This window comes from Mirounga leonina, unplaced genomic scaffold (genome assembly GCF_011800145.1).
Source record: "Mirounga leonina isolate KUSES-001 unplaced genomic scaffold, KU_Mleo_1.0 Mir_125, whole genome shotgun sequence".
Taxonomy (NCBI): domain Eukaryota; kingdom Metazoa; phylum Chordata; class Mammalia; order Carnivora; family Phocidae; genus Mirounga; species Mirounga leonina.
The window spans coordinates 57,214,237-57,235,800 of record NW_023270305.1 but is presented as its reverse complement, the minus strand read 5'-3'; the positions used below and the strand labels follow the sequence as shown (position 1 = coordinate 57,235,800).

The 21,564-nt window shown below is 35.3% G+C and overlaps 1 protein-coding gene and 1 long non-coding RNA gene across 6 annotated transcripts in view; one reads left to right on the top strand and one right to left on the bottom strand.

Annotated features, from left to right (window-relative positions):
* The window catches only part of LOC118008110, a 98,920-nt gene that overhangs the window by 29,681 nt on the left and 47,675 nt on the right, over nucleotides 1-21,564 (top strand). For both annotated transcript variants that reach the window (XR_004678579.1, XR_004678580.1), the window contains exon 3: nucleotides 2,416-2,518. This is a non-coding gene — a long non-coding RNA (uncharacterized LOC118008110). The remainder of the gene's footprint in view (nucleotides 1-2,415; nucleotides 2,519-21,564) is intronic.
* Nucleotides 1-21,564, bottom strand: part of PNPT1 (polyribonucleotide nucleotidyltransferase 1) — a 45,182-nt gene that overhangs the window by 11,519 nt on the left and 12,099 nt on the right. For 3 of the 4 annotated variants that reach the window (XM_035001517.1, XM_035001518.1, XM_035001520.1), the window contains 10 exons: nucleotides 16,412-16,598; nucleotides 14,907-14,958; nucleotides 14,491-14,548; nucleotides 12,741-12,837; nucleotides 12,193-12,295; nucleotides 8,269-8,339; nucleotides 6,311-6,347; nucleotides 4,114-4,180; nucleotides 3,943-4,032; nucleotides 2,742-2,795 (listed from right to left, as the gene is read on the bottom strand). In XM_035001517.1, the coding sequence (XP_034857408.1) occupies nucleotides 2,742-2,795; nucleotides 3,943-4,032; nucleotides 4,114-4,180; nucleotides 6,311-6,347; nucleotides 8,269-8,339; nucleotides 12,193-12,295; nucleotides 12,741-12,837; nucleotides 14,491-14,548; nucleotides 14,907-14,958; nucleotides 16,412-16,598 (816 nt within the window). The remainder of the gene's footprint in view (nucleotides 1-2,741; nucleotides 2,796-3,942; nucleotides 4,033-4,113; nucleotides 4,181-6,310; nucleotides 6,348-8,268; nucleotides 8,340-12,192; nucleotides 12,296-12,740; nucleotides 12,838-14,490; nucleotides 14,549-14,906; nucleotides 14,959-16,411; nucleotides 16,599-21,564) is intronic. The other variant, XM_035001519.1, reaches the window with a different exon arrangement.

Below are 21,564 nucleotides of genomic sequence, written 5' to 3'. Positions count from 1 at the left end.
TTTTCATTCTCTCCCACTTCATCCTCTAGGTCTATCACCTAAGCTGAAAAAATTACCAAAAAGAAAAATCAGATTCAAATCACACTATTCCTCTACATAAAATTCTCCTGAGTTCCCCATTATCTGCTTTCAGGAAATTTTATTTATTTATTTTTAAAGATTTTATTTATTTATTTGACAGAGAGAGACACAGCGAGAGAGGGAACACAAGCAGAGGGAGAGAGGGAGAAGCAGGCTCCCCGCCAAGCAGGGAGCCCGATGTGGGGCTCGATCCCAGGATCCTGGGACCATGACCTGAGCCGAAGGCAGATGCTTAATGACTGAGCCACCCAGGCGCCCCATGCTATCAGGAAATTTTATACATGTTCTTTGGTCAAAATCATTTGGGAAATAGTGCATATCCTGTTCCTAGAGATTCAGAATTCACATTAGCATATTAAAGTTTATTTAACTCCTATTAAATAAACCTGCTTAATCCTGCTCAAATGTACTTTAGAACAGAATGATTTTTTTCTCATGGTATACAATAATCAACATCCAGCAGGAATACTAGTCATAGAATACTGAGTTGTGAAATATTAGCTTTAAGTTCAAAATAGGTCCTTAACGTAACAATGACCTTTAAAATCTGGTCCCAATTTATTACTTAGTTTTTTCAAATACATTTCAGAAACACACCATACTGCTTCATAACTTTGCCCATGTTGTTTTCACATGAAATATGGGCCCTGCTCCTAATGACAGATCAACTACTCAACCTTTAGAACCAGATGAAATGTTGCTGTCTCTATGGAGCTAATTGCCTTCAACCTAATTCTTCATCCATATTGTACATATTTATGTTACCTATCTGAATTTATCTTCTTGATCTATTAGTATGTTTTTCACACCTGTAAACTTTTCAGAAAATGGGTACCATTTGTATCCCTGAAGCAAGACAGTGCCTGATGTGAGGAATGATAAGCACTCATGTATTTGAGTTGAACTGCACACCTTTGTTGGCTTTTCCCACAGGACTTGACATTCATTCTTGTCAAATTCAACTTTTTTCTATTTGGCTTCTTATTTTTTATCTTATTGACATTTTTTTAGAGATCAAAATTGTCATTTAACATATCAGTCACCCATTCTTTTTTAGCAGTATCCTTTTTATCAGCAGGCCAGTGTTCTAAGTCAATTCAATAATAAAACCATTGACAGGATTTAGAAGGAAACATCCTCAGGCATTCCACTCGACCAAACCATCCTACTGATCAGATTTGCTTGTTTCCTCTACTCATGCTTCAACCAGTTATGAAGGTGCATCTATCATCCATCTCAATTTCTGTATCATTTACAGAAAAATCATGAGCTGCCAAGCTGACTCTAGATATATGGCATAGGCGGCAACCCCCCTCCCAGCACCAAATCTGGTAATGTTTTCCAAAGTGGAACATTATTTTACGACAGGATTTATTTCAAATGAGTCCCTTCTGGTCCCTTCTCTTCACGGCCCCCTCCTTCCTAAAAATACTTATAAACCTTTTTTTTTTAATATTACCTATTTAAGAGTTTTATCAAGGGTCACTGTCAAGTTCACTAGGTTATGCTTTACAGAAAATACCTTACTTTCTTTCAAAATTAAGAACTTTTTGTGTCCTTAGTATACTAGTTTCTGATTTTTCAAATACTGCCAACATTGGTCAGTTATCTCATCCTGAAGTTCTCATCTTTACTTAGGTTGGGTTTTTGTCTAGACCAAAAGATCTGAATTCATTTAAAGCAGCTAAAGACTCTCTTATGATCTCTTTTTATTTTATCTTTCAGTTCACCTTTTTGAGAATATGTTGTGTTTTCCAATGTGAAAATGTAAGACTGACTGAATGCAAGCTCCACCAGGACAGGGACTTTGTTTCGTTCATCACTGTGTCCCAAGGGCTTAGGTCAATGCTTGGAAGAGGGGTGGCATCTAGTAAAGATTGGTTGAATGAATGCATGAAGGTGAAAACAGAAAAAGTATTTTACCAGCAACCTTAAATACCAGCTTATGTTTTTCTGGCACTGAACACAACTAGAAAAGTACCTTTAGGGTTTTTTTGCTTTGGCTTAAGTTTTCATCTTTCTAGACAGTGTTAATATATATTTCCATGATTCTTTTATCTCATCCTTGGTTATAGTATCCTATCTTTCTGTTTTTCTGTACTATAAATGTGTGAACTTAGAGGGAGCTCCTTGTAGCCTCTTGAGTATCTTTAGGTTCCTTTTTCTTCTTGAACAGCATCGTTGGTGTTCCCTTTTGGTGTTTCAAACTGAGATATTATACTGAACCTCTTACAGTCTTTCTTCCTAGAATTCTGTGTATCCTCTGTGGGTGGTATTGTTCTTCTCATGCCTTGCAAATTGACTGGAAGATTACATGGTTACTTTCCTTTACAGGTCCTAAATACTTATTCTTGCTGGTCCAAACTTTGTTGGTGAATGGAATCAACTGCAGAGCTCTTTACCTTTTAGAAGGTGAGAAAGCCCACTGATTACCAAGGTAAGTAAATAATTTTAGTGTTCTCCCTTTTGCCAAAGATAAGAATTCTAGTAATTATCTGTATAGTTGAAGCTGTACTTTGTAACTATCTTGCTCTGGCCTGGTTTGGTAATCTGTAATCTGACTTCTCCAGGTCTTACCAAAATCCAATTTTAAAGAGATCTTGTATTTTATACTAATCAAATACAGATAAAGCATTAGTAGTTTTGACACATAACTTTACCTGCGTCCATTAATGCTAAACTTCCACCACATGCAGATGCCATTGAAGATGATCCTATAGAAACAAAAAATACTTGCTTTTTAATATACTGATTTTTTAAATGTAGAAAACTATTACTATTGGTTATTTCCTTATAAATATTCAGTATTCTTCTTTTTAAAAGCAATTAAGGCAAGCTCTGTTAAACCACAAACTATAGGACTACACAGTCCAGTATGATAGTCATTAGGTACATGTAGCTACTAAATTTAAATTAATTGAAATAAATTCAGTCCCTCAAAAACTGCATAGCACAGAGATAAATTCCATCATCACATAAAGTTCTATTGGACAGCAGTGCTACAGATTCTAAGAAACCTCCCAGAAAAACCACCATGCCTCTTTTGTTGCTTAATCAGAAGGTAGTTAAAGATACAGGCTCTGGCTCTCTCACTGGACCCTAAGTTATAGCCTAGTCACACCCTTTAGAGAACAGAAAGTCTCTAGTTTAAATTCAGAGGATTTTTGTTGTTGTTGTTGTTTTTAAGTATCTGTGACCATCTCTGTGACCTTTCTGTCTCTAATGGCCATACCTTGCCTTGACCTAGATACTTAATTTTAATTTCTATTTGATCTTTTAAAATATATTTTTAAAAGATTTTGAGAGAGAGAGAGAAAGAGAACATAAGCAGGGGGCGTGGCAGGCAGAGGGAGAAGCAGGCTCCCCACTGAGCAAGGAGCCCAATGCGGGACACGATCTCAGGACCCTGGGATCATGACTTGAGCCAAAGACAGGTGCTTAACTGACTGAGCCACGTAGGTGTCCCTAAATTTGATCTTTTAGTCCAGCCTCTCTCTCTGTGCTGTCTACTTATATCTGTGATACCTGATAGGTGTCCCCTGCCTAATGTGTCACTCTCTTTTGGCTCTTTCTCTCTTGAAGCTGGCCTTGCTCTATGGTTTCTAAAAATAAACAAATAACCCCAATTGGATCTGTTATAAAAGATACATAAAGAGAAATATTTGTTTTATATTGCTTTCAAAATATCTCATTAGCTACGAACAGAGATTTAGATAGTATATGATTAAACACATTTTTCTTTTGTCATGGACTTGGGCACTGTGGTAATAAGCATAATGTAACATTAGTTATGGAAAGTTAAGAATATAACAGGGAATTCTGGTCTTTTGACTAGAGGAAAAATTTATTTTAATATCCTACCATTTGACTCTAGGACTTCAGATGTTACTCTTATTGTGAAAGGAAAATCCTTGGGGATAACAGGATACAAAGCTCTCTCAGCAAGAGCACCTAAATTAGAATAGAAAATAATAAGCATAAATGTACTAAGTCCCCATAAGAATACAAGAAAGTTTATAGATTTGTACTCACCATGCCCAAGTTCTCTTCTATTCACACCAGTGACTTTGCCAATTTCATTAGTGGCATAAGGAGGAAACTTAAAAACAAACAAAAACAGATACATAAACAGCTGACATGGAAAGATATAGTACCAAAATGATAAAAGAAGTTACAAAATAGTAGAATCCCATTTTTTTTAAAGTTCATTTATATACATAGAAAATGTCTGTATATCTGAACTATACATCAAATTACTAAAAGTAACTATTTCTAATGTGTATTTGAACCAGAGTGGGAAGTGGATGGTTATGGGGATTCACAACATAAATTTCTATAATGTTTAAATTATTAACAATGATGAAATATTATATATTTACAGTAAGAAAAATATATACAAATTTAAAAATGCACATTGAGGAAACAGATCTTTTCCAGTAGGGTTTTCTTTTAGTCAGAGGTTGCAAACTACTTTATTTGACCAGTACAGTGTCTCAAAGGAATATGACTTAGTTCAATCATTTAAAATAATGGGAAATGTCTCATAAAATTTGGAATTCCAGTTTCTCTAACAAAATATTTTTAAAAAGGAGTAATGGTAAATGAATCTTCAAGCCTCTGGACCTAGCAGTCAATTTTCAGGATTGCAGTCAATTTTTAGGAGATAGAAAGAGAAATCTGTTGGATTGCACCACGAGTGTGTACTCAACAACACTCAGACTGCAGGTCAAATGGCTCTGGGACTTCAACAGACAGACTGAAAAGAAAAGAACATTTTGGAGACCTATAGATTAAAAGAGAAATATCAAATTTTTAAAAAATGGACAAGATTACAGTGTCTAGGGAATGTACACTAGAAATGCAAGGAAGTAATTACTATAAAATTTAGGAGAGTAGTTACTTTCAGGGAAAGAAGGGTGTTGAGCCTGGGATGAAAAGCATGGAGGGGTTTCAGGGGTGACTGGGAACATTTCTATTCTCTGATTTTGGTGGTGGTTATAAGGGTCTCTGCCTTATAAAAACTCATTATGCCATCCTTTGTTTTATAACATTTTCAGTATCTGTGTTTTATTTTTATTTTACAATAAAAAGTTTTTTAAAAATGAAATGATGTAGCAATAACAGCCCATATCCTTTTACTGCCCCCTTCCTTTACTTCTGTTGCCAGTAATCAGCTACAGGTACATTTTTCACAGCTGCCCTTTTTATTAATTTTTTAAAAAAAGATTTTATTTATTTATATGACACAGAGAGAAAGAAAACAAACACAAGCAGGGGGAGTGGCAGGGAGAGGGAGAAGCAGGCTCCCCACTGAGCAAGGCGCCCAATGTGGGGTTCGATCCCAGGACCCCGGGATCATGACCTGAGCTGAATGCAGACACCAACTAAGCCACCCAGGCGCCCCGACAGCTGCCTTTTTTTAAAGACTGCCATTCATGTGCTGTGCAGCTCATGACAAAGGATATGCTTTACTCATTTATAATTCCTTTCTGGCTTCTGCAGCATCTGAGTATATGCAGAACAGGATATTTACAAGGGACTCAAAATCTGTGAAAATCTCCAGGTTTCTGTATATTCTCTATTAATTATAGCATGCTCAGCAAAATTGAGATGTTGGGATTCTGGGCAGCCAACAACGGTCACTCAAAAGTGAAGTGACTTGCTACTTTTACCCTAGCCTCCCGGCATATATGCTCCAAATACTAAAATTAAAGTGCTATATGTTGCGTCTAGTGCCTTAGGACTTAGTTGTAAATGAGGTCAATCACCAACTCAATAGTTTCACATAAAGTAATTTAATATTAAATACCACAGAGTTTTTTTTACTACTAATCAACTGAGTAAAAATATGAACATTTAAATGAACTAAAGGGAGGAGGTGATTTGTCATTTGAGGTATTTGAAAAGCCCCACTTTTGTTTGATACCAGTGAATGGGTACAACTTTTTCTTGACTAAAATAAAATTGCCTACTATACTTTAACTTTTATGTATGATTCAGAACATGAATTAGTGATTGAAAACTATGACATTTCTCTAAATTCCCTTCTGCATGCAATAAAAGAACATGCCCAAATCCACCTTAACAGATATATAAAACCAGCATAGTAAAATGTTAATAGTAGAACCTAGGCAGGCAGTGGGCATATGGATATTCACTCTAAAGTTCTTTCAACTTTGCTATATCCTGAAAATTTTTCATAAAATATTGGGGATAAAATTTACCTTACCTCATAATGCAGCATGAAATTTTTATCTTTTATTCCACTATAAACAAAAAGCATAATATTAAAAACATCATATAGATACAAAAAAATAAGTTCAATAAGCAACTAAAAAAGATTTAAGGGGATTTTAAAAAATAATTACATATTAAAGAGAGTTGGTCTGAAATTGAAAACCAGAAGAATTAGAAGGATGAATGTCAGAGACAGTATTTTTTTCTGGGGTTTTATGAATGAATTTTATAGAGATTTAGGAGAACGATTTTGCTTCAAATAGAAATACTTAAATATTCTTTTATTTATTTATTTGACAGAGAGAGACACAGTGAGAGAGGGAACACAAGCATGGAGAGTGGGAGAGGGAGAAGCGGGCCCCCTGCCGAGCAGGGAGCCCAATGCGGGGCTCGATCCCAGGACTCTGGGATCACGACCTGAGCGCAAGGCAGCCACCCAGGTGCCCCGAAATACTTAAATATTCTATTTGTATACTAAGACAGTAGACAGTTATTTTTAAGCATTAGTAACTACTGAGAGACTCTTAAATGTTATGAACATATCAGTTAAATCTCAGAATTATGATCTTTCTCCCATTAGTATGTGAAATGAAGATCAGTAACTGAAATGATATAGGGGAGAGCAACCAGGAGATCAGACAGGCAAAGATTTTTTTCAGGGTTTGAAATGAGAAATGTTATGACTGTATCTAGAACAATGGGGAAAATAAGAATGAGAAGAAATACAATTCCTGGAAGCAGGAAACCAGACTTATCTTTAACTAAGGAAAAGACTGGCATATACAGGGTCTTAGCAAAAATAGTGTCCCTGTTGGGTGGGTGGAATTACAAAAGGCACCTTTCTGTACAGAGGCTTGAAAAAGTCCTGAGGTAGGGCTGAATCTGCATAACCATAAACCACAGTGTTGGGAAGAGAAATCTAAAAACCTGACTACAGAAGACTAAAGGAATAACAGATCTTGGTGACTAGAGAGGAGGAAATGGATCATTAGTGCAGTACCTGCATTTTACAAGATGAAACCAAAGGCCAGCATGGCTGACTGATATGTGCCCTCTCATTTACATAGGTTACAGACCAAAGATTAGAACATAAAGAGGTACCCTGGCCAAGGCCAGTGCTCTCTTATGAAGCTGTGTTGCCTTTTAGAAGAGAAAGGAGTCAAAGTGAGGAAGGGCAGGGCAACCAAGTCTGGGCTCAGATGGGAATTTTGAGCTCCCCTCAAAAGGATTATTACAATAACAATCTCGCCTATACACACAGCTGCATTGTCAATTTTATCAGATGTGTGAAAAACAATTAGTGATGCTATCCTGAAGATACTGGGGGTTATCCTCATCAGTTGAGCAGTAGGAAGAGGGAGGCAGAGTCTTATGGTCTCCTGAGACCCTTACCAAGAGAAAGAGAAAGGGAAGCAACCCTGGTAGGCACTGAGCAAAGAAAAGAACTGTGGCTGATGCAGTAGTGCTGGTGAGAACTGTAACATAGATTCTCATCACCTGAAATCGATGAACAAGATTTTACTGCTGACTCTTTAGGAACAGAGGAGGAGAGCCAAGTATTTCTGAACATAAATTTCAATGTGACTTGGGTTTAAGTAAGGCTTTTTTTTACTTATTAACAGCCTCCAGATTCTTTTTAGCAACTGAGACTCTTATGTATTTGCTCTCGTTTATAATAGAAAAAGCTACCCATATCTGTCCTGAGGAATGGTTCTAGAGACAGAGACTAAACTGAATGTACCCACGTTAAAAACACCTTAAAAATCACTATTACGTAAACAGAAAAATAAAGTACAGAGATAATTGGTTTAAAAAAGTAGTAATAAACAATAATATACTGTATGAGCTTCAATTATATACTGGAATATCATAACTTACTTTAAAACATAGCAAACATATGTTTTAGGACATACTAACATACTTTAAAACTTACCAAAAAACATAACTTACTTTATGGCTGTTATAATTCGATCTGACTTCATACTGGATTCTAATGAATCAAATGTAACAGTACAAAGCACCTACAATAATAAGAAAAAACCTGTCAGACTTTAATTTACTAACAATGAAGAGGAAAACTAAAACTATTTCAAAAACCCAGTTAGCTATTAAAGAAATGGGATAAGTAAATTCTATACAAACCTTGCCATGCTACTTAATACAGTAAACATTTATTCATTCTATAAATGAGAGTTATGTGCAAATCTCAATAATCCAAAGGTCTAACATCATAGACTACATATGTAAAGCACTGTATTAGAAGTACTGAGGGAGGACAGGAAGAGGAAAGTATGTTTGTAAAACCTGGCTATAAAGGAAGCCCCAATAAAGGTCCAGCCAGGGAGGGAAAAATAAAATAAGATGGGATCAGAGAGGGAGACAAACCGTAAGAGACTCTTAACTATAGGAAACAAACTGAGGGTTGCTGGATGGGGGGAGTGGGTAGGGGGGAGGTGTAACTGGGTGATGGGCATCAAGGAGGGCACGTGATGTAATGAGCATTGGGTGTTATATGCAACTATGTATCACTGAACTCTACCTCTGAAACTAATAATATACTATATGCTAATTAATTGAATTTAAATAAAATTAAAAAAAATAAATAAGTAAAGGTCCAGCCAATAAAACGGCCTACTTAAAAAAAATCCAATCTTCTTTGGAGGAACATAATGTAATCCAAACTCAACAATGCATCATTCACAACATCCAAGATACACCCTACAGAAAAATAGGAAATGGTACCCATTCTCAAGAAAAAAAATAATGAGTAGATTGCCCCGAGCTAATTCAGATGTTGGATTAACAGACAAGGATTTTCAATAGCTCTTATAATTATGCTGAAAGATATAAAGAAAAACAAATGGAAATTCTAAAACTTAAAGATACATTATCTTATGATGGAAAGGAGATGACAAGAGTCAGTGAACATGGAGATGGATTAACAGAAATTGCCAAATCTAACGAACAAAGAAGGGGTGTGGGGTGGGGTAGGGAAAACATATCTTCAGGGACCTGTGGGACAATTTCCAAAGCATTAACATATATACTTACAATCTCATAAGGAGAGATAAGAGAATAAGGTAGAAAAAATATTTGAAGAAATTATAGCTGAAATCCCTAAAGTTTGTTGAAAGACACAAATTTACAGGTTCAAGCTTAGGAAACTCTTAGTATGATAAATATAAAGAAAAGTACACTTTTCATAGTTATATTGTTGAAAACCCAAACAGAAAGAAAATCTGGAAAGCACCCAGATGAAGACAATAAATAGAAAACAGGGAGCAATGATTTGAATGCATCCTTTTTATAAGGAAAAAAAGAAAAAATAAAAAAGAGTGGAACATTCTTTTAAGTGCTAAAAGAAAAAAGCATCAGCCCAGAATCTAAATCTTGCAAAAAACATTCTTTGCACATAAAGGCAAAATAAAGACATCTTCAGATAAATAAAATACAAGAATTTGTTGTCAGAAGGCCCACAGGACAATAGTAAAAAAAGTCTTATCAGATTGAAGGAAACAATACTAGATGGAAACTTGGATCTTCAGAAAGAAATACAAAGCATCAGAAATTATAAATACAGGGCGCCTGGGTGGCTCAGTTGGTTAAACGACTGCCTTCAGCTCAGGTCATGATCCTGGAGTCCCGGGATCGAGTCCCACATCGGGCTCCCTGCTCAGCAGGGGTCTGCTTCTCCCTCTGACCCTCTTCCCTCTTGTGCTGTCTCTCATTCTCTCTCTCTCAAATAAATAAATAAAATCTTAAAAAAAAAAAAAAGAAAGAAAGAAATACATAGGTCAATAAAAAAGACTATCTTTTCCCTCTTAACTTTTGAAAATACATGATTATTTAAAATACAAATTATAACACTGCCTTGTGGAGTTTATAATATGTAGATGTAACTCATAAGACAACTACAGCATAATGTGTGAAGTAGTACAAAAAGTTAAGGATATATACTGTATTCTCTATAGTAACCACTAAAAAAATAATGCAAAGGTATAGCTAAAAAACAAAGAGACATATTAAAATTGAATTTTAAAAATATTCAGTTAATCTAAAAAGAAGGCAAAATAGAAAAATAAACAGAGGGGGCAAACAAAAACAAATAATGACAGGCTAAATTCAATCACATCAATAATTAAATTGAACATTAATGAACTAAACACTCTTCAAAAGCTGAGACTGTCAGAATAGCTAACAGAAGTATGCAGGATATCTTAATGGAGTTATTTTAAAAAATTTATTAAAAGGCATAAAAGAAAACCTGCATCAAGAGTGATACTGTTTATTGAAAAGACTGTGATTTAAACTGTAAAAATAAAATTTCTCTCAAGTTAATTTATAAATTCAGTGCAATACCAATCTAAACAAAGATTTTTTTTTCCCCCAGAACTTAATATAATACTAAAATTCAAATGAAGGAACAAATGTACCAGAATAGCTAAGATAATTCTGAGGGGCAGGGGAGAATAAAAAAGGGAAGATTTGCTTCTCATCTATTAACATACCTGCAAACCATAGTAGCTAAAACAGTGTTACACTGGCCCAGGAAATTCACAGAACGATGGAAGAGAATATAGTTCAAAAACGTGTTTATAAACTTTGAATACAGATACATTGACATTATAAGTCAATGGAAAAAATGAATTATTAGTAAATGTGTTGTAAAATTGGCTCACTCTGGAGGTTTTCATCTCACACCATATCTAAGAGTAAACTCCAAGATAGATTAATGGTCTAATAGCTACAACTAGAAAGTTAATAGAAAAACTAGATGCCTAATTTTGTGACTTTGGGGGTAAGGAAAGATTTCTTAAATAAGACTTTAAAAACACAAATCACAAAATAAAAAAGGGAAGGATTAACAACATCAAAACTAAAGATTTCAGGTTCACTCTAGACAAAGTAGGCTACCACAAGCAAAGTTAAAAGGCTTATGATAAAGAGGGAGATAATATACTCAAATTCTGGTTACTGAAAAGGATTAATGTTTGAAACACATAAAAAAAAAACACTTAAAATAGGAAGAAAAAAGGATACAACCAGATAATTCACAAAAGAACAAACCTGAACCAGGGCCACCATATTGCTCAAGTTCAGGGACACTATCCATGTGACAAGAGAGCCCTGGAGGGTGTGCAGGCCCCCAGGGTATGATTTATGCACTGACCACGTTGACTGGCTATGATATAAAGAGATCCTCAGCCTCACAGGGAAATACAAATGAAAGCAAGGAATACCACTTGGTCCCGATTTGATTGGCAAAATTAAAGTAGTGATTAATATAAGAAAAAGAAGGAGGTATAAAGCAAATACCATACACAAAACAATGGATACACATATATGTTAAATACAAGAGAACAGGTGCTAATGTAAGGGAAAAAAATAGGACTGAGGTATAGGCTAAATAGAGAAAACAAATGAGGGCCCTGAATAGACCAAAAATAGACAATATGCCATACACTAAATTTTGTGCATCAAGATTAAAAGAAAAGTATGATAAAGATACCAGGTAATTCTAGAAAATGCAAACCGATTTATAGTGACAAAAGCAGATCAACAGTTGTCTAAGGAATGGGAGGGAAGCAGGAAGAAGGGATTATAGAGAGGCAGGTGGAAACTTTTGAGGGTGATCGATATGTTCATTACCCCAGTTGTATACACGTGAAAATCTATTAAACATACACTTTAAATATGTGCAGTTTCTTGGATGGCAATTATACCTCAAAAAAGCTGTTAAAAATATTTTTAAAAAATCAGGTATTAACAAATTCCATATGATAAAAATCTATAGTCTCTACATAATATACTTCTATTAGATCTAATTAAGCAACCCAGAATCGGCAAATAATTATAGCGTTTTACATATATTACCTGTGTTTGTCCCCTCTGAAATAATGCTGATCCATGAAGAGTTTTAAACATATCTACCTCACAATTTATATTCCTAAGTGAAGTCAAATCTCGACCATCGCACCTATAGTAATAAAGAAGTATGTAAAGCAGTGTTCAAAATCAGAAATATCACCTATTATCTCTTATTCCTACCAGGAAGTTCTCAATCCCAATTGTGTATCGTATCACCTGTGGAGCTTTAAGAACTTTAAAAATAATACAGGTATCCGATCCCCACCCTAAATCCCACTGAATCAGAATCTCAGGTTGTGACCCATACACTTGTACTGTTAAAGAAGTTCTACAGGCAATTCTGACGTGTATTCAGGGTTGTGAAGCACTGCTCCACACATAAGTCCCATAGAGAAACAGACACATCCACACACTCTTCAAAACCCATTTATGAAATATCATAATTCTTTAATGTTCACTTGAAAAAACCAGTTCCTTGCTTTGTGCAAGTTGCCACTTTCAACGCAACTTACAGAGGCACATACTTCAATTCCATCAAAAAAGGGTATATTTACCTTTTGTATTCATTCAAAATAATACTTCTAAAAACTTCCTTTGCAACAACATTGAAGGATTCTATTATTTCATATGTATCAGCCTCTGGAAATTTTTCTATAGAAAGAAAGACAAACCAAAACAAAAGTTTTCTCTTTTTGGAAGATAAGATTTCTCTTCAATTCATTGTATCAAATCAGTTAACTATGGGAGTAAACCAAGGGAGTTGATACTGAACTATTTAGTCCTCAAGCAAACAAAGTAGATAAATTAAATATTCTCAAGTAGGAGAGACACAAGTATTATACCTCAAACATATTGTTATTGAGAACTTAATTTGCTTTTTACCAGAACAACAGTGCTTTGTAATTAGCTTTCTATTGTATTATGTTACTAACAAATCCAGCCATTTTATAAAAAGGTCTGAGTGACACTTTTCTGATTAAGAGTAATCACCTTCAATGTTTTACCTTAGGAACTTTTTTCTTAGTCTGCAAATAGAGAAATAATTTGCTTTATACGTTACAAATCCCTACTGGCTGCCTTTTTAGTTAACATTTATCAAATTCTTTCAGGACCCATGTACTATACATGTTTTTTTAAATGCCTTTAATCTTTGTAACAACTTATGAGGTATATTCTATTCTTATCACCATTCTAAAGAAGAAAATACAGCCTTACAAAGTAAATTGCCTGAGATCACACAGGCAGTTGACAGATACAGCTGTGAACTGAATACAGGTCTGTCTGCCTGCCTAGGCTTATGTTTTTAAATGTTAAGCTACTTTATCAACTGATTCATGCCAAGTCTTAAGCAATGTTCTCTTAAGCATTTGTTTTATTAAATATAATTTCTAGAGAGCTAAATTCTCTAAAATCTGAATTTTACAATTCCACATATTAATAACAGCATCAGTTAACATTTTTTGAATACTTGGTATGTAGCAGGCACAAATTCAGATGACTTACCTATTTAATCACCATAAACCAGATATTATCAGTATTACAGTTTCACAGATTAAGAACTCAAGAATTTTAAAGAGTTATTTTTCAGATTTTCAAATGACATGATACAAAGTTTTCCATCATAGAGTGTAAGAACTTGATCCAGAAAAGATTGGGAATATTTCACATTCAACATTTCAAGTGCAGTGCTGACTAAATTCACAGAAGTTAAAGATTTTATTCATTTATTTATTTGTGAGAGAGAGAGAGAGAGAGAGAGCAAACATGCATGTGTATGAGCAGGGGGTGGGGGGCAGAGGGAGAGAATCTCAAGCGGACTTGGCACTGAGCCCCATGTGGGGCTTTACCTCATGATTCTGAGATATGACTTGAGCTAAAATCAAAAGTCAGATACTTAACCAACTGAGCCACACAGGTGCCCCTCACAGAAGTTAATTTTTTTTTTTAAAGATTTTATTTATTTGACAGAGAGAGAGAGAGAGCACAAGCAGGGGGAGCAGCAGGCAGAGGGAGAGGGAGAAGCAGGCTCCCCGCTGAGCAGGGAGCCTGATTCAGGGCTCGATCCCAGGACCCTGAGATCATGACCTGAGCCGAAGGCAGACGCTTAACTGACTGAGCCACCCAGGCGTCCCTCACAGAAGTTAATTTAACAGTAACCTTGGGATGCATCATTATTGTGAGTTTACCAAAAATAAAACTAAGGAACAAGGAAAATAACTGATTCTCTGAGGTCTTACAACTGAAATTTTAAGAAATCCATTTTTCCCTTTAAATATTTAGTTAAATTAATAGAGCAAAGTTTACCTTTTAGTTGTTCCTCTGTATCTAATCTTATCTTGTTAACAGCTTCATCTCTGGAAATCTAAGAGAGGTGAGGTGAGGTTCAGTATACATGGCCATATTTAACATTTCTATTTTTACATTATTATACAAATAACACATTGTAATAGTACTCAGATTTCTCTACTGGTAGTATTCTTTAAAAGATTAGAGCTAGATACTGATTTATAAGAAATATTACCTGTTTAATTCATTCAAATATATTTACACACTACCCTAAAACTTGCATTAATCAACAAAAGGAGAATGGAGAAGCAAATAACTAGGCTTCTCTTTAGCTTTCTGTTTAGATTTTTAATAAAAATTCATAAGATTATGTGAATTATGACAAAAAAGAATTCCCAGAACAATTATATAAGACAAAATTCAGGTATACCTACTTTATCATGTTCATAATCAGTAAAAACTGCATAGAGTCTTCCCATGGCGAGTCTATTTTAAGCACAAAATAAATGTCAGCATAATAATCTTGTTAATAGTATAACTATTATAAACAAAATTGCAATATTTAATAGTAAGCTAAAATATTTAATAATAAGCATTTCATAAAGAATTTTAAAAATGTATTTATTGTTCTTTAACACAGCTAATCTGTTTACTATTTATAATACAGTATACCAAATCTCTTTCTCTCCATCTGTCAGGGAAATCACTCACACATGGTACTATGCCCTCTCTTTTTTTTTTTAAGATTTTATTTATTTGACAGAGAGAGACATAGGGACAGCAGGAACAGAAGCAGGGGGAGTGGGAGAGGGAGAAGCAGGCTTCCCGGCGAGCAGGGAGCCAGATGCAGGGCTACCTTCTTTTTTTTTTCCTCTTAACATATATTGCATTATTTGTTTCAGAGGTACAGATCTGGGACTCAACAGTCTTGCACAATTCACAGCACTTACCAGAGCACATACCCTCCCCAGTGTCTATCACCCAGTCACCCCATCCCTCCCCCCCCACCCCCCACTCCAGCAACCCTCAGTTTGTTTCCTGAGATTAAGAATTCCTCATATCAGTGAGGTCATATGATACATGTCTTTCTCTGTCTGACTTATTTCGCTCAGCATAATACCCTCCAGTTCCATCCACGTTGTTGCAAATGGCAAGATCTCATTCCTTTTGATGGCTGCGTAATATTCCATTGTGTGTGTGTGTGTGTGTGTGTGTGTGTGTGTGTATATATATATACCACATCTTCTTTATCCATTCATCTGTCGATGGACATCATGCCCTGCCCTCTCTTCTTAATTGTTCAATTTATTTCACCTTAGATTTTTCTTACACACAAACTTTCTCTCCCCACTCTTTTTTAACTTCTTGCTTTTTTCTATTCTATCCACTTTGGCGGTTATTGCAGGCAACTGTTTTGTTGGGGACAGTTTACATCTCTTTAGTCTCTGACTGATGGCTGTAAGACTGATACTAAGGGAAATATTAACTTTTTCAATTTATTTGAAATAAAATGAAATACTTTTCTGGTAATTTCATTCATACTTAGTGCATGCTTATGTGCTGGCACTATTTTAAGCACTGGGCATGTAGAGGTGGTTATACTTGATTTCTTTGCAAGAACCTCAACAGTTTCCTTAGATATTCAAATATCTTATGATTTGTTCTTTTTCCTTGACACAGAGAGAGATGCGGATTATCTGAATCTTAACCAATAAAGTCCCTCCCCCTTTCATTTGAGATTCAAACTTAGGCCCTTGAAGTGGGAACTGGGTTTATCCTTTTTAAAGCATTAGATTGGTATTTATGTCCCTCACTTTTAAAATAGAAGAGTGCTATATAGGAAGTAATGCATGGACTATGTTTCCATGGGAAGTTTTTTTCTGAGAGGAAATTAAATCTGGTAACAACTTCAAATTTTCTTTTGTACAGATATTCTTACTTATGAGTGTGTTCCACAATCTCTGGTGAAGGGGTAAATAACTTCTGAGGTGTCCTCTTGGTAATACCAATTTCTTTTACCAACTGCTGGATGCCCTGAATTATTTGTTGGGTATATTTTACCCCCACTTTAATAGCATGGCAAAAGTCCTGTTGTAAAATGTTCTCTGCAGAGGCTTCCATCATCACTAAAGAGGGGAAAAAAAAAAGATTGTCATTGAATCTTTTACCAGTATAGCATTTTTAAGCACCTTGACACGACATAAATACTGCAGATCAGTTTTGCTTATTAATGGTAAATCTACCTTTTTAATTTCTTTCCTTAGAATCAACATACTTCCAAAATGTAAACAGCAGTAAAGAATAAAGAAACCTTCATATTTGAAATTAGGTTTACAATTTTCTTGAATTTAATAAGGGATTTCTCATTAAAAAATGAAACAAAATAAACTATGCATACTTATTAAATAACAGTTTTGAGATATAATTCAAATACCATAAAATTCCACCTTTAAAGCATACAGCTGCACTTATTTTTAATATGTATTTAAAATGAAATTTTAAAATATCAGCATAATAGGAATCCAATAAATGTTTTCTGTTTAACAATTATTTGATGTGACCTCCTACTTAATTCTGTCATTGTCACATTGTCTAATGCTTGCACAGGTGGGGGGAAATCTTTTGCAAAATCTTTTATGGTTTTGTGATAGTAAAACTCCTGCGTAAAGCAGGGAAGCTCCAAGTAGCACTTCTAGCATGGTATCCAGTAAAATCTGCTATTCAGGTTTGGCTTTGGTTTCTGCCAGGCTGCTAGATTCCTGCCTACTCATGTCATTTCTGGCCCTTCTCAATTTGTACAGCCAAAGATCATGTAATGCATAGGTAACTATCATATTTAATATTAACCACATCATGTTGTCATTAAGATTTATTATTATCTAAATCATCACTTGTAAAGCTTCTAGGTATAATCTAGAATGAAAAAAATCTCCTTATGTGCTTTGTATTGTATGTTGGAATTCCAACAGCCAATTGAAGCCGACCTGTGAAACTAAAACAAAAGATCTAACATTTGTGTCATCTGAGTTCCAGAAAGAGAGGATAAAGATGGCAGGCTGGAAAGTACTAGAAAAATAATAGCTGAAAACTCCCCAAATTTGGCAGAGACCTAAACATACAGATTCAAGAAGCTGAGTAAACCCTGTATAGGGTAACCCAAAGAAATACATATCCTAATTAAACTTCTGAAAACCAAAGACAAAAAAAATCTTGAAACCAGCCAGAGAAAAACACAACCTCATCCATATGGGAAAAGCAATTAAAGTAACAGATTTATCATTAGAAATCATGCAGGTCGGAAGGGAGTGGCATAATATTTTTTAGGTGCTGAAAGAAAAAAACTGTCAACCCAAAATCCTATACCCAGTGAAAATATTTAGGGAATAAAGGAAAGAAGGAATGCATATTTAGGAATGAATTGAGACTCTTAGATGGAGAATTAAGAAAATTTGTCACCGGCAGACCTACCCTAAAAGAATGGCTAAAGGAAGTTCTCTAAACAGAAACAATAAAAAAAGAAACCACGGAATATCAGGAAGGAAAAGTACTGTTAAGCAAAAATGTGGGTAAATACAATATACTTTCTTCTCTTGAGTTTTTTAAATTACGTTCGATGGTTGAAGCAAAAGCAAAAATTATAACATGGCCTGTTGTGGTTCTAAATGCAGAGGAATATTAAAATGATTATATTACAAATGGGGGAGGGTAAGGCAAAGTAAGGTTTCAATACTTCACTTGAGGCATAAAGCAGCTTTTCTGACACGATACTGAGATTGTACTTATATTATTATTCTCATCAGTATTCCCATGACATCCTCTCTCACTTTTTGCAGAATTAAACTGGAGATTTTTAAAAATGCATTTGACATGTAAATTATACCTCAATAAGTTGATTTAAAAGAGAATATGAAAGGAATAATATGGTAAGGAAAATTAATATTCCTCAGACTTTGTTTTCATTAAACTTCAATTCATTTTTAAAAATATAAGAAAATTCCTTATGGTTTTGTGTCTATAGACTTGTGCTGTCCAATTTGGCAATTACTAGCTCCATGTGGTTATTTGCATTTAATTAAAATTGTGTAAAATTAGGGCGCCTGGGTGGCTCAGTTGGTTAAGCGACTGCCTTCGGCTCAGGTCATGATCCTGGAGTCCCGGGATCAAGTCCCGCATCGGGCTTCCTGCTCGGCAGGGAGTCTGCTTCTCCCTCTGACCCTCCTCCCTCTCATGCTCTCTGTCTCTCATTCTCTCTCTCTCAAATAAATAAATAAAATCTTAAAAAATAATAATAATAATAAAATAAAATAATTGTGTAAAATTAGAAATTCAGTTCCTTAGCTACTCTAGCCATATTTCAAGTACACAGTAGCCACATATTCAGATATAAAACATTTACTTAATTGCAGAGTTCCACTGGACAGCACTGCCATGTAGACTAAAAATTTACACAGAAAAAGGTGGTCTAAATGATTTCTGTTAAACTTTCAGTAGTTGAAGGTTAAAGATTTTTTTTTAAAGGTTTTATTTACTTACTGAGAGAGAGAGAGTGTGTGTGAGAAACAGCATGAGAGGGGAGAAAGTCAGGGGGAGAAGGAGGCTCCCTGCTGAGCAGGGAGCCCGATGTGGGACTCGATCCTGGGACTCTGGGATCATGACCTGAGCCAAAGGCAATCACTTAACCAACTGAGCCACCCAGGTGCCCGAAGATTAAAGATTTTTGAGATTAGCTGAAAACTATGAATTCTAGATAAAAATTTCTTCTTAAAAATTGTTACTGATATACTTTTTCCTAAATTCTATCCTAGCATACATAGAAAGATGAGTGATATTAAATGTACCAGTTGAAAACAAGCAGAATGTGCAGAACGATGGCTGCCGAAGTCATCTAGCAGCCAACAGCACAAAGAAATTATTCTTGCCCTTTAAGGTCATACTTTAAAGATTTGGATTACTAAATATTTTAATAATGGAATGGCAGCAATTACTTTTTTGTATTTTTGTATCCCAGAAGTTCCATGATGGGACTTGGGCCCAATATTAACTTTGACAAGGGACATGAAGTCAAATGTATATTTGGTGCACTATTATGAAAGCAGAGAAGTAGCTGAATATCTTCATGGAAACAGTGATGCAAAAGACCTAAAATGGAGGCTGGTAATTTCTGAAACCAGTCTCCTTACAGGTTGCTTCTGAATCATTCTCAGTCTCCTAGTTACTCAGAACAACCTTCTGATGCTTTCTTTATGCAGTTTCTAGAGTCTAATTTGTCCAACTAGAGAGCAAGAAGTAAGAAGAGCAAGCTAGAAGTTGCCTATGGGGTTTTTACAGCATGCCACAGATGCAACAAAGATCCTCAGTTCATTCCTCCAAGATCTCCATAAAATTAGAGGGGTTTCAAAGTCTAAGGCAGGTAGAGGCTATATACTTATGGCCATTCAGAAGCAAGTTTATTTCTTTGTCTTAATGATAACAGCAGGTATTAACAGTATGCCTACTAGATACTAGGTATTATGCTTGGCATTTTACAAACCCTGACTCTAATCTTCACAAAAACTCTATAAAGTAGCCAAATCAATTTACTAAGTGAAAGTAATGAACACTGTAACTTCAAGCAAAAAAAATTTCAGATGCAGACCAAGTAAACTTGAGACAGTAAACCAATACTCTGCTCTGGGATGCTCAAATATGTAGGGGTCATCTGTTATTCATGGCTTCCCCAAATTTTTGGAATGTTCTCTCTACATTGTGATAGTTTCCCACAGTAAGAATCTCACCTTCAGGAGCTAGAATCCAACAATCCATTTCCTTGCTTCCCCTGTATTCAAGAATGCAATCATGTGTTCTGCCTGGTGTGATATAAGTGAAAGTGAAAATTGCTATGTGGGGGCTCTTAAGAAAGCTCCTTGAAAGGGAGGGTGACTCACTCAGCTGGCATACACCTTTTTGTTATTCCCCTCTTTTTTCTTCCTCTTGCCTATAAATCAGATAAGTTGGCCAGAGCTCCAAAAGCAAGTTCATAAGCATAAAGATGAAGGCCACACCTTGAGGATAGCAGAGCAGAAAACTGGCATGGAGCCAGGGGCGCCTAGATGGCTCATTTGGTTAAGCGCCCAACTCATGATTTTAGCTCAAGTCATGATCTCATGGTCATGAGATCGAGCCCTGGGACGGGCTCCATACTCAACCTGGAGTCTGCTTGAGATTTCCTCTGCCCCTCCCCCCACTGACCCATGCACGCTCCTGTGTACTAATTAATAATATCTTTACCAAAAAAAAAAAAAAAGATATCATGGAGCCACTATAACTGTCCTGGACTCCCTTGTTACTTTAGCAACACAATCCCTAACTAATCTACTAATATGTAGATAATGTACAACTCATGTGTTTTATCTACCATATAGTACCTTATTCTATTTCCATTACTGACCAGTATTCCAAAAGAAGCTGGAAATGTGTTTCACACATTAATTGTACACAAAACTACTAAAAGCTTAATAGTTTATATTTTATCAAAATATTCCCACATCAGAAGATCCCATGTCAAAAAGTCCCGGACATCAAATATCACACAGTAGAATAAACTTATGGGACCTTAATTAATTTGTCCAAGGTTACACAGTTAACTGTGTGATAGCTGCTGGGTTTCAAACACAGGTCATTCTGACTGTCAAAGCCAATTCTCCTTCAAGAGAACTGGGCCAATTTTCATTCATGCAATTATGACATTTTTGTTACGAGGAGTGAGGGTGACCTATGGTCAGTGCATTTCTTCTTTATTAGTTTTCTACCTACCAAAAATAGGTCACCTTTTTCTCAAAGGACATTAAACAGGCTCTAAATGATGAATTAGCTAAATTAACATATTTAAACTAATAAAACTATTACCAGATTTAGAAATTCCATTTTTAGACTAGCTTATTAGTCTAAAAATAATTACCAGAACTATTTTGGCAAATAAAGATTTTTGTCTATTTCAATTAAAGTTATATCACTTTTTTTTTTTTTAAGATTTTATTTATTTGTCAGAGAGCAAGCACACAAGCAGGGGGACAGCAAGGAGAGGGAGAAGCAGGTTCCCCACTGAGCAAGGAG